This window comes from Mobula birostris, chromosome 25 (genome assembly GCF_030028105.1).
Source record: "Mobula birostris isolate sMobBir1 chromosome 25, sMobBir1.hap1, whole genome shotgun sequence".
Classification (NCBI taxonomy): domain Eukaryota; kingdom Metazoa; phylum Chordata; class Chondrichthyes; order Myliobatiformes; family Myliobatidae; genus Mobula; species Mobula birostris.
Window position 1 is genome coordinate 23,680,254 of NC_092394.1, and position 13,685 is coordinate 23,693,938.

General features: G+C 40.7%; 1 protein-coding gene across 2 annotated transcripts in view; it reads left to right on the top strand.

Moving 5' to 3' along the window:
* Positions 1 to 13,685, top strand: part of phf12b (PHD finger protein 12b) — a 94,194-nt gene that overhangs the window by 34,242 nt on the left and 46,267 nt on the right. Inside the window, exons 3-4 of one of the 2 annotated variants that reach the window (XM_072243008.1) lie at positions 1,755 to 1,827; positions 2,321 to 2,738. In XM_072243008.1, coding sequence (XP_072099109.1) covers positions 1,755 to 1,827; positions 2,321 to 2,738 — 491 coding nt within the window. The remainder of the gene's footprint in view (positions 1 to 1,754; positions 1,828 to 2,320; positions 2,739 to 13,685) is intronic. The other variant, XM_072243009.1, reaches the window with a different exon arrangement.

A 13,685-nucleotide genomic window follows, 5' to 3' on the forward strand; every position in this document is an offset into this window, starting at 1 on the left:
CCCCATGCATTAAAGTTTCAGAATTGAAATGGGGAAAGCTTTGTCATATTAATGACTTTTTATGGCGTCAGTAAACACTGCCAGGTGGTTCTTGCTCCTCACAATAATAGCCAGCTCTTCATGACTAAATTCCTTGGTCCCATCCAGTTCTGAGAAAAGTAATCAAAGACAACAGAAGTAATACTTTGGACCCTTCAGGCAATTGGAGCCAGTTTTTTTGAAGTCACACAGATCAAAAGATGCATACTAAAACTGCTCATCATATATAGAGTGTGATTTCTGTCCCAGACAAGAACCAGTTCAACTTCCTGTAGAAAATGTGTGGGGCCCATCTCATCATTGTGCTGAAGTTTGCTAAGCTTTATGCATATATATATATATATATATATATATAAAAAATTGGTTCTAATGTTCTCTGACCTTGCCTAATGGAATGATCTATCAAGTGGGGCATCCTTTAGTTCTTCAATTTTTTTTTATCTTTGTTAAGTCTGCGTTACTCTGAAAATATATTAAACAATGTTCTTAACCTTGTTTGATCAGAGTTGAAACAAAGGTTATCCTTGTGGCTCCTCTCTGAACTTTCTCCAAGACCATTAATATTGTGGATCCATAAGCATTGTAGCTACAATGTGATCATCAAGCCCAGTCATATCAGAATGTATTTTTCAATTTCTAATATTGCAATCCAATTCTCTAACAATCCTGACTTTAGTATTTCTACATTGTGCATGGAAGGTTCATAAGCAATAAAGGTTAGATGGCATTATCTCAAGTAATTTTCTATATTATTTCTCACAAATAATTATTCTTTGTTCGTCCTACCATTTTGCACAACACATTGTATGCCTTGATACAGCATGCATCTCCAAGAGTTCAAACCACTTCCAACAGAAATTGTGTATTTTGGCACTTGGAAGCTGCTTGGCTAAGGGCTTTCAGAGTTCCAGTCAGGAAATATTTAATTCTCCTCAGTGGTTGAACCATAGAATAGCAAGTTCTAGACTTCACTGATCTCTGCTGAGTTTAGAAATTTCATTGGTTGGAGTGCACAAATTTTCTTCAGTATTTTTTTGCTTTGGAAAGAGCAAGATATTGAATGTAATTGTGCTTGCTTGTAATCATTAAAAACCTAGATCTTTTGGAGAATTGGCCTGCTATTTGCTATCACAGTTCTCAAATGATGGCCTTGAGAGGTTCAAAAAAAAAAGTCAGTTTTGCGGACAGTCTACAGTCATTCAGTAAAATTTATTCAAATTTTAACGGTGTATGTTTTTGATGGATTGCTTCATCCTGAAAATTAAGTTTATGGGGCATTTTATCATGTCACAGAACCTTAACAATTGTGAGAAATATCTCATTAGGCAAGGATTTATCCCATCGTTATCGTGCAGGAATCCAAAATTGAATTATGCATGTTCTAGTTATGATGGAACTTTAAGCTGTGCCCACCCCCACCCACGTAACATTAGATTTGCAGCTGCTGTTTATAATCCAAAGTGTCATTTTGAGATTGGAAAAGATGTCTATGTAATGCTTTCTTAAAGCTTTACTCTAATGAGTATTAAATTGATTAGAATATGCTTTAATTCTAGTTCTAACATTGCATGGCATCAACAATAGTCTAATGGACATAACAGAAAATTTCATATTCTAATCTACAAAGAATGCCAAAGTGTATTTCAAATCAATAATTAGGTTTTGTTAAATTCCAGGCACTACGAGCTCAGTGTTTTTTTTTTGTATCTCTATAGTAACCCACCCCTCAGTGAGGAGATGCTTCCGCCTGGGGACTGGATGTGTCACAGGTGCACAGTTCGTAGAAAAGTAAGTAATATTTTTTTTAATCTATCATCATTGGTTTAAAACAGAATATATGGTACCTTTCCAATTTTCTTCAAAGGTCAATTTAATAGAAATTTATAGCTCTGCTAATTCAACCCAGTAATTGTTCTTGCATGGAGCTCTTTAAGAATTTCTAAGTTTTTGCACGTCGGTAGATCCTAGCGCATGCATTAATTCCAGTAATTGTCATTCACATGGCCAGGTTCCCTTTAGCTATATTGCATTTTGTAATATTTTTACATGATGTTTTTGACTTATTCAGCTGTAAAGACATTGGATCAGGAATTTAGCCCATAAACCTCCAAAGTATAGTCATTTATACCCTCGCCATTCCCAATTCAAGATTATTTTTTAAAAAGGTTCATATATAAACTATTTTAAATTTTATTGTTTGGCTTAACAGTACTTTCTTTTACTTGTACTGTGAATTATGTTAAATTTTGTAGTGTCTAGTGAATAATATTCTTTTTACTAGAAGCAAGAGAAAAAGGAAAGACTAGGTCAAGTAAATGGAGTTATGGACAAACAGACGGTTAAAAGGACAGCCTCTCCTACTGTGGACATGGAATACCCTGACAAATCCCACAATAAAGCATTGGATTCCAGGGTGGACAGTAACTGCAGAGCATTTGCACAAGCAAAAAATTTGGAAAGGCGTATTAGCCGGCCCGGCACACCAACATCTAATGCAAGCACTGATACGCCCACCTCTGAGCAGAATGATGTGGACGATGACATGATTGATGTGGATGATGAAAATACTGCCATGGAGATAGACTGCTCGCAATTGCAAATAAGGAATCCGTTTGAAATACTTATAGCAGCAGCAATGGAGCGAAATCCAACTCAATTTCAACTTCCAAATGAACTGACCTGTACCACAGCACTTCCAGGTGAGGGAGTCAGTGTAACTACACAAAGAGTACTTATTTTTCTTAATAAGAAACATCAAGGCTTCATCTTCTGAGTTCCAGAAGCACACTTGCAATCTGTAACAAATGCAGTGCAAGCATTATTACGTTTGTACAAACCACTTGGTTATTAATCTGATAAATAATTTAATTGCCATGTTGAGGTTTTCAGTTGTATGAATAATTTTGAATTGATGTGCTGTTTCCATGTATTTTCCTTGTGTTTGTGTTTTATTTGGTCAGTTGATTCATAACAAGGATGCATTTGAGTTGATGAGATTCTTTGTCAGATTTGCACTTTTTAATTTAATTTAGAGATGCATCACGGTAACAGGCCCTTCTGGCCCAGCAAACCCACACTGCCCGATTACACCCATGTGGCCAGTTAACCTACTAACCCGTACGACTTTGCAGTGTGGGAGGAAACCCACATGGTCACAGGGAAAACGTACAAAATCCTTTTAAGTAGTGGTGGAATTGAACACAGGTCGCTAGCAGTGTAATAATGTTACTCTAACTCCTATGCTGTAACGCCCAGCCTTTTATATCCAATATTTAAAAGTCCTAAATTTGTCCAACTTTTAAGTCTTTAAAACAATTTAGACTGATTCTGGTTTTCCAACACACAAACTGGAATTGAAGTTCAAGATTAGACTGCTTGCATTTTAAAATAAGCAGCCATCTGTTAGACAACATGTTATTGAATCTTGAGCAAAAATATAAATTGCTGAAATAACTTGTCTTAATGAGTATAGAGTCTTTGAATCCCGCATTCTTGCTGAATATTCAAAAGGATGCCATCCACATTGAACGCAGTTGTCTTTAGGAAAAGTTGAACAGCTGTCATACAGCACGCACGAACAATTTTCATGTGCAAACAGTGAAGACACAAAATGGGAACTGGAGAAGGGCGTCTGAATTGATGGTCTTCCATTCCATGATTGTGGCTGATCTGCCTGCGTCCTTATCATCTTTTCTGTGCCACTATGTCCCTTTTAAATATCTCTGGTTATCTAGTTTTCACCTCTTTTGGGTAGAGTTTCTCCATCTGAGAAGAAATTTTTACCACCTTTAATTTTAAGTAACTGTCCCCTTGAAACTGTGCTCCCTCATTCAATAAGATTACCTCTTGCACTCTGTGATTTAGGTTATTTTAATCAGTGATGCTTTTAGTGACAATTTAACACATGCGTGGTCTTGTGTATTATTTATGTATTTATTGCTTTATCTGAACAGTAGGATTGATCAAATTCTGCATTATACAATAATGGATTAGTGGGAATTAAGTTTGTTGTCAAAGGAACTATATAACAAAGTGGTTGATCCAGAATTAATGGCATACTTTTCATGTAATGTAAGGATCTAGCATCTTAGTTGTTGTGATATTGCAATAATACCAGTTTAGGTAGTATTCATGAATATCTTAAGCAACTGCATGTGAAAAGTACCATAATGTATAGTTAGTAAAGTGAGTGATATTCTGGATTTCAGTACATTAGAAAGTATGGAAAGCTTTCAGGCATATTTTCTGATGCAGAGGGCAGGGTTTTGGATTTGACTTGTACCAAAAAGGGCAGGTTACACCTGAAACCAATATTCTTGCTGGCAGGTTTGCTAGAACTGTTTGTAGGGTTTAAACTAATTTGGTGGGGGGGGGGGGAATGAATGATAAAGAGCGATGGGGCTTCTGGTATACAAACAGGCAATGCCAGGAAGAACAGGCAAATGATGGGGCAAAATTGTAGTCAGTGGAATGAGTTGCAGTGTAATGGAGAAAAATTGAAAGGAGACAAATACAGGACTGTTATATTTGAATGCACACAATTTATGGAATAAGGTGGATGATTTTCTAGTGCAGTTAGAGATTGGCAGGTATCATGTGCTGGGCATCACTGAGTCATAGCTGAAAGAATATAGTCAGGAGCTTATCGTCAAAGGGTATACATTGTATCAAAAGGACAGGCAATTAAGCAGAGGGGGTGGAGTGGCTCTGGTTAAAAAATGAAATCAAATTCTTAGACGTTATATGGATTCAGAAGATGTAGAATCATTGTAGGTAGAGTAAAGGAATTGCAAGGATAAAAAATCCTGATGGGAGTTACATACGGGCCTCCAAACAGAAGTCAGTATGTGAGCTACAGATTACAATGGGAGATTGCTTTTTTGATATGCATTTTCAATGTTACCATAGTCATTGGAGATTTCAGTATGCCAGTAGATTGGGAAAATCAAGTTGGTGTTGATTTTGGATTCCAAGAGAGAATTTGTAGAATGCCTATGAGATGACTTTTTAGAGTAGCTTGTGGTTGAACCCAATAAGTGATCAGCAAATCTGGATTGGGTGTTGTAATGAACTAGATTTGAATAGGGAGCTTAAGGTAAAGAAACTCCTAGGCAATGATCATAATATGATAGAATTCACTTTGCAATTTGAGAGGGAGAAGCTAAAATCAGATGTATGAGTATTACAGTGGAGTAAAAGAAATTAGAGGCATGAGAGAAGAGCTGGCCCAAGTTGATTGGAAAGGGACGCTAGCAGGGATGATGCCAGAGCAGCAATAGCTGGAGCTTCTAGAAGCATTTCAGAAGGCACAGGATGGATGCATCCCTAAGACAAAGTAGTATTCTAAAGGCAGGATGACACAACTGTGGCTGACAAGGGGAGTCAAAGCCAAAAACAAGAGAGGAAATGTAATAGAGCAAAAAATGGTGGGAAGTTGGAGCGGATTGGGAAGCTTTTCAAAAACCAACAGAAAGCAACTAAAAAGCCCAGGGGAGCAAAAAGATGGAATATGAAGGTAGGTTAGCCAATAATATCAAAGAGGATACCAAATGCTTTTTCAGATGTATAAAGAGTAAAAGAGAGGCAAGAGCAAATGGGTAAATATCGGACTGCTGGATAGGTATTTGGGGGGTGGGGGGGGGGGTGGTCAGAGAGCAGTATACTGGAAGTCCGGCAATGTCCGGGCACAGAAATGAGTGCTGTTACTACTGCTAGGGAAAAAGAAAAGGTACTTGGGAAACTGAAAGGTCTGAAGGTAGATAAGTCATTTGGAGCAGATGAACGATATACCCAAGGGTTCTGGAAGAGATAGCTGAAGAGATTGTGGAGGCATTAGTAATGATTTTTCAAGAATCACTAGATCCTGGCATGCTTTTGGAGGACTGGAAAATTGCAGTTGTCACTCCACTCTTCAAGAAGGGAGGGAGGCAGAACAAAGGAAATTATAGGCCAATTACAAACGAAAGAAAATCTGCAGATGCTTAAAGTCCAAGCAACACACAAAATGCTGGAAGAAACCAGCAGGCTAGGCAGCATCAATGGAATAGAGTATAGATCACATTTCGGGCTGAAACCTTTCAGCAGGACTGAAGAGAAAAAGATCAGTAGATTTAAAAGGTGGGAGGAGGGGAGGGAGAAACACGAGGTGATTGGTAAACCGGGAGGGGTGAAGTAAAGTGCTGGGAAGTTGATTGGTGAAGGAGATGCAGGGCTGGAGAAGGGAGAATCTGATACAGGACAGAAGGCCATGAAAGAAAGAAAAGTGGGGGGGAGCACCAGAGGGAGGTGATGGGCAGGCAAGGAGATAAGGTGAGAGGGGGATGGGGAATGGTGAAAAGGGGGGGGGGTCATTACCTGTTGTTTGAGAAAACAATGTTCATGCCATCAGGATAGACATAGGAATGGGAAGTGGAATTAAAATGGATGGTCACTGGGAGATCCCACTTTTTCTGATAGGTGCTTGGCGAAGAGGTCTCCCAATCTACATCGGGTCTCACTGATATACAGGAGGTCACACTGGGAGTGGCGGACACAGTATATGACCCCAGTGGACTCTCAGGTGAAGTGTCACCTCACCTGGAAGGACTGTTTTGGATGCTGAATTGTAGTGAGGGAGGAGGTGTAGGGGCAGGTGTAGCACTTGTTCTGCTTGCAAGGATACGTGCCAGGAGGGAGATCAGTGGGGACAGATGAATGTACAAGGGAGTCGCGTAGGGAGCGATCTCTGTCGGAAAGTGGGTGGCGGGGGGGAGAGAAGTGCTTGGTGGTGGGATCCCATTGGAGATGGCAGAAATTGTGAAGGATAGTTAACCTGACTTCAGTGGTTGGGAAGATGTTGGAGTCAATTATTAAGGATGTGGTTTTTGGGGTATTTCGAGACACAAGATAAAATGGGCCAGAGACAGCATGGTTTCCTTAATGGAAAATCTTGCCAGATAAATCTGTTAATTCGAGGAAATAACAAGCAGTATAGACAAAGAATAATCGATGAATATTTTGTACTTGGATTTTCAGAAAGCCTTTGACGAGGTGCCTCACATGAGGCTGCTTAGCAAGAGAAGCGCCAACGTATTACAGGAAGGATACCAGCATGGACAGAGTATTGGCTGAATTGGGAAGAAAAGGAGCCTTTTTTGATTGGCTGCTGGTGAATAGTGGTGTTCTGCAGGGGTTGATGTTGGGACCGCTTCTTTTTATTTATATGTCAGTGATTTGGTTGACGGAATTGTTGGCTTTGTGGGCAAGTTTGTAGATGATACAGACATAGGTCAATGAGCAGGTACTGTTAGGTAAGCAGGGAGGCTGCGGATTGGGAGAATGGGCAAAGAGGTGACAGATGGAATACAGTGTCTGGAAGTGTCTAGTCATGTGTTTTGGTAGAAGTAGTAAAAGCATAGACTTTTTTAAACAGGGAGGAAAAAATTCAAAATTCCATGGTACGAAGAGGATTCCCTAAAGGTTAACTTGCAGGTTGAGTTGGTGGTAACGAAGGCAAATGCAATGTTAGCATTCATTTCAAGAGAAATAGAATATAAGAGAAAGGATTTAATGGTGAGGCTGTATAAGGCACTGGTGAGGCCTCACTTCGGAGTATTGCGAGCAATTTTGGGCCCCTTGTATAAGAAAGGATGTACTGAAGTTAAAGAGGATCCAAAGGAGGTTCACGAAAATTATTCTGGGATTGAAAGGCTTATGTGAGGAGCATTTGATGGCTCTGAGCCTGTACTTGCTGGAATTTAGAGAAATAATTGGTCTCAATTAGATCACCCATCAAATGTTGAAAGGCCTAGATAGAGTGAATGTGGAGAGGTTTCCTGTAGTTGGGGTGTCTGGGACCGGAGGGCACAATAAAGGGGTATCTATTTAGAACAGAGATGAGGAATTTCTGTAGCCAGAAGGTGGTAAATCTGTGGAGACCAGATCATTAAGTGTATTTAAGCTGGAGGTATATAAATTCTTGATAAGTCAGGGTGTGAAATGTTACAGGAGGAGGCAGGAGAATGGGATTGAGAGGGAATGGGTCAGCCATGATCAAATGATGGTGCAGACTCAATGGGCTGAATGGCCTAATTCTGCACCAATGCCTTATGGGTTTGCAGATTTGGATTTGAGTTGAAGTGTGCAAGGCCACAACTAGTAAACCTTGGGTGCATCCTTAAGTATTGTGATTAGGTTATGGGCACCTTGTTTCCTTCAATTTTGTATAATTTGAAACTAATTTGCTTGAATTTTTGCAGCTGGGCAGGAGACAATAGTAAACATGGAAAGCTTGTTTAGATTCATTGGTTTCTGCATATATTCAATGGGTCAATATCATCCATATTTTGTAAAGAGATGATATGTATTAATGAGGTTAATTGAATCAGACCTCTAGATTTCTATTTCTGTTATTCAACTTGCCACTGACTCCATTTTCTTCATTGTCTCACCCTCCATCTGTACTTCTAAATTATCTTCCCATGTACCTTCCCCATCTCTTAACACCAGCTTCTGCTGAAATGCAGTTAAATGGAAGGATCCTGCTTTATATCAATGTTGTGGACCAGTTTAAAACATTTCAACACCTTGGAAATTTATTAAAATCTGACGTCTGTCATGAGAACTTCATTGTGATTTTATTGTATTTTCCATCTTGTTTCTTAATATTTCCTATCAAGAAAGGACTGCTTACTGCGCAGCTGCAAGGCAATGGAAGTGGTGAATCTTTCTGTATTTGGATTAGAATAACAAGTCAGTCAACTGCTCAACATTTTAAATTTGTTTAGCAAATTTTCTTCATTAGAATAAAAATGTTCGGAATAACAGAAAATAGCAACATCCAAATTTATAATTTAGCAGAAGCCCCTAAGTCCCTGATTGACAGGCTGACATAAAATGCAAGATGCATGTTTATGTAAGGCAGTATAATGTTGCTGGCACTATTATAATAAAATAGACAGTAGTATAAGTATTTGAAACAGCAGCAATAAAAGATGAAAAGTGACCAGTTCAGGATGAGAGTGGCCATGAGCTGGGGAGTGTTGGAGGTGGCCGTGTATTCAGATAGGATATACATGTGTGCTGGGTGTTTAAAGTCCAACAACTTGGGGGAAGAAGTTGTTACACAGCCTGACGGTTTTGGTTCTTGTGCTACAGTGCCTTCTGTCTGATGGCAGGAGATCAAGGAGATTGGGGGAAGGATTGGGAGCGGTTTTTGACAATGGTAGGAGGCACTGTATATGCAGCACTTCTTATGTATGGCCTGAATTTGAAGATGGGTGGGAAAGACCCTGATGATGTTTTCAGCTCTCTCTAAGGAAATCCATTGATGTTCAGTAGGGAGTGGTCAGCCCGCACCTTCCTGGAGTCCACAACTTACAAGCACATTTGATATGTTGTGTTTTTTTAAAAGCCTTATTGGCTTCAGCGTTCTTTCACATGCTTCCCATTATAGATAGATACTCTGTTGATCCCAAAAGAAATTACACTGTCACAGTGGCATTACACAAGTGCACAGGTATACAAATATTAGAAGAGAAAGTTACCTCAAAAATAAGGTGTTCAAGATTTCCAAATCCACAATGATTAGATGATAGTGCAAGAATTACCGTAATATTATATAGCATGTTCACACTGTCCAGGTAAGAAGTGATCGTAGTATTGCATAGGGTGTCCGCAATAGGAGAGTGGTAAACAAATTAATGACAGTCTAACAGGAGGAGGTCATCAATTCCATGGCTGTAGGTTGATTCATTATAGGGCAAATGATCTCGTATTACTCTCTGGAGCAGGGCAGTTGTCTTGGCCTATTACTAAAAGTGCTCCTCTGTTCATCTAAGGTGGCCTGCAGAGGGTGAGGAACATTGTCCAGAATTGCCATGATTTTCCAGAGTTTCCTTTGTTCTACCACAGCCTCCAGTGTGTCCAGTTTGATTCCTATAACCAGAGCCAGCCTTTCTAATCGGTTTATTGAGCCTGTTGGCATCATCTGTGTAGATGCTATTGCCCCAACACACCACCGCGTAGAAGATTGTACTGGCGACAGCAGACTGATAGAACATGTGAAGGAGAGGCCTGTATACCCAAAGAACTTCAATCTCCTCAGGAAGTAGAGGTGACTCTGGCCCTTGTACACAGCCTCCGTGTTCATGTTCTACTAAGTTTGTCGTCCAGGTGTACCCCCAAGTACTTGTAGGTCCTCACCATTAATAGTAACAGAGCAGTGCAGGCTTGGTCTTCCTGAAGTCCATCACCAAATCCTTTGTCTTACTATTGAGCTGCAGATGATTCAGCTTGCACCATTTAACAAAATCCTCCACCAGGGCCCTGTATTCATCCTCTTGACGTCCCTTTAAATACCCAACTATTCTGAGTCATCAGAGAATTTCTGCAGATGACATGACTCGGTGTTGTGTCTTAAGGTATACATGGCAAACAGGAAGGGCGCCAATACTGTTCCCTGTGGGACCCCAGTGCTGCTTATAGCCATATCTGACACACAGCTCTGAAGCGGCACAAACTTTAAAATGTTGAATTGACTATTGTTCCACTGATTATAATTCCTTGTAAAGAGGAAATGTTAACTTTCCATGTAATCACCTGCGTGGTGAACGATAATGGTCTGTTTGCCACATCTTTGCATTAATGGTCAGGAAGGAACGCAAGTGTGGGCTTGCTTTGCATCAAGTTAAAGCTATCGACTAGTTTATTATTAAATCGTAACTGATACAAAGAGAGGAAATAGTCTCTTACAACACATCAAAGTTGCTGGTGAACGCAGCAGGCCAGGCAGCATCTCTAGTAAGAGGCGCAGTCGGCGTTTCAGGCCGAGACCTTTCGCCTAAGGGTCTCGGCCTGAAACCTCGACTGCGCCTCCTCCTAGAGATGCTGCCTGGCCTGCTGCGTTCACCAGCAACTTTGATGTGTGTTGCTTGAATTTCCAGCATCTGCAGAATTCCTGTTGTTTGCGTTTTTAAATAGTCTCTTAGCCTAGGTGTCTTTGAGGTTTAGCAGCAGTTGCCTGTCACTGATGAATGAGATTAAATACTTTGTTGGTTATTGAGATGTTTTAATTTCTACTGCTTTAATCCATCATAATTTGAGTTGGAATGCATTCTACCTGATGTCATTTTACCATTTGTCTTCCATCAGTGCAAGTGCAGTGCACAACATAAGATTCAGATTGATTTATTTATCACCAGTACAGCGAAGTTTATTGTTTGCATTAGCAACCAGCACAACCAAAGGATGTCCTGATGGCAGCTCACAAGTGTTACCATGCATTCTGGTGCCAATACGGCATGATTCAGCTGGTAATGTTTAGTTGAACAAGCTCCTTTCCTCCTCCATATTCAACTCCACACAGGCACAAGTGCACTTCCAAACCCAGGGCAGGCCATCTCTGGCACCTGACATCTTTCTCAATAGTTGTCAATTGTTAAGCCCTAATCACTAGTTTAAAATCATGGGAGGTAATCTTGTCCGACATTCTCAATCAGAGATGTTACACTGTATTATATCTTGTGGAGTTCTACCTTTAACTACTCTCCCTTCCTTTAATTCAGTTGTGTCAGTTTTCAGGCATGCTTAATCGTCAGTACATTTTTACTCAACTTTTTTGCCTGCCTCCTTGATTTTGAAACCTTGGGTGGTTGATTGTTTAATTTCATGAATTATATGATTAGATTAGATTAGATTCAACTTTATTGTCACTGTGCCTAGTGCAGATACAAAGCCAATGAAATGCAGTTAGCATCTAACCAGAAGTGCAAAGAATAGTGTTATTTACAAAATAACTGCGAATAAAAAGTAAGTGCTACAGCACACAAATATAAAAGTAATGAGACAGTACAATATGGGTGCAATACTGCTTAACGCTGTGATGTGAGGTTCAGCAGGGTCACAGCCTCAGGGAAGAAGCTCTTCCTGTGCTTGCTGGTGCGGGAGCGGAGGCTTCTGTAGCACTTACCAGATGGGAGGAGAGTAAAAAGTCTATGGTTAGGGTGAGATGCATCCTTGATAATGCTTTTTGCCCTGCCCAGGCAGCATTTATGGTAGATGTTCTCAATGTTGGGTAATTAGGTGCCGATAATCCGCTGGGCAGTTTTCACCACACGCTGGAGTGCTTTGCAGTCCGATACGGGACAATTGCCATACCGCACTAAGATGCAGTTGGTGAGTATGCTCTCAATGGTACAGCAGTAAAAGTCCGTCAGTATCCTGGGACAGGGGTGAGCTTCCTTGATGCTCCGCAGGACATAAAGGCTCTATTGCGCCTCTTTGATCAGGATGGAGGAGTTCAAGGACCAGGTGAGATCCTCAGAAATGTGGACACCAAGGAATTTGAAGCTTGATACATGCTCCACTACAGCTCCCTTGATGTAGATGGGGACATAAGTGTGGCTCCTAACATGCCTGAAGTCCACAATGATCTCCTTGGTTTTCTGGGTGTTAAGGGCCAGGTTGTCGGCACACTGCACAGCCAGGTGCTGGACCTCGTTCCTGTAGGCCGTCTCGTCATCCCCTGTGATCAGGCCAACCACCGTGGTGTCGTCTGCGAACTTGGTTATGGAGTTAGAGCCACGTACAGGAACGCAGTCATAAGTGAAAAGGGAGTACAGATAAGGGCTCAGCACACAGCCTTGAGACATGCTGGTGTTCAGGGTGAGAGTGGAGGAGGAGAGGTTGTCTAACTTAACTGATTGGGGCCTGTTAGTCAGAAAGTCCAAGGGTCCAATTGCAGAGGGATGATCTGATACCAAGCTGGCGAAGTTTGGCAATCAGCTTGGAGAGGATCACAGTATTGAATGCCGAACTAAAGTCAATGAACAGCATTCTGACGTAGGAGTTGGGGCTGTCCAGGTGGGTCAGGGCAGAATGAAGTGCCATGGAGATGGTGTCGTCTGTTGACCTGTTGGTGCGATAGACAAATTGATGGGGGTCCAACGTAGTGGACAGACAGGATTTCAGATGTGATAGAACCAGTCTCTCAAAACACTTTACAATGATGGGGTGAGTGCAACTGGGCGGAAGTCATTCAGGCCTGTAGCAGTGGAATTATGATTGATGGGTAAAATTATCCTGCTGGCCCCCTCAATTTAAAAAGACAGAAGGATGTCCTGATCTGTTAAGTTGGCACTGCTTAGTTGTGCTGGTGCCAAATTTTATGTTGGGTGCATAATAGAGGAAACTCGTGTTTGTGTTCCAGATTGCTTATGAATACCGAAAGTACACATGTATTTGACTTCCATTGATGATAGGAATTCTTGCATGACTCTGCCCTTAGCAACCGACCAGTACTTGACATGTCTCTTGTATGGCCATTTGTGTGAGATACCAGATGGGAGCATAAAAGCCAACAATGTGCTGCGATGTATTTTTGCCTGAGGTAATTTCTAAATAACTTTGCTGCCTTGGTAATTTCTAAATATTAGATACAGACCATGCATAACATCCGGTGGACTTCTGTGTTGAAAAGCATATAACAACATGTGACAATTGTAGATCTTGTTTATTGAGAAATAGCTTGTTAATACATGATAATAGAACATTGGGTTTAGGGTTGAATCAAAACCTAGTGTAAGTTTGAAAAGGGGCAGACTGGAAAGACTTCTTTTGAGTGTGCCTAAACATTTAATTCTCTTTCAATTTGTATGTCACATTGCATT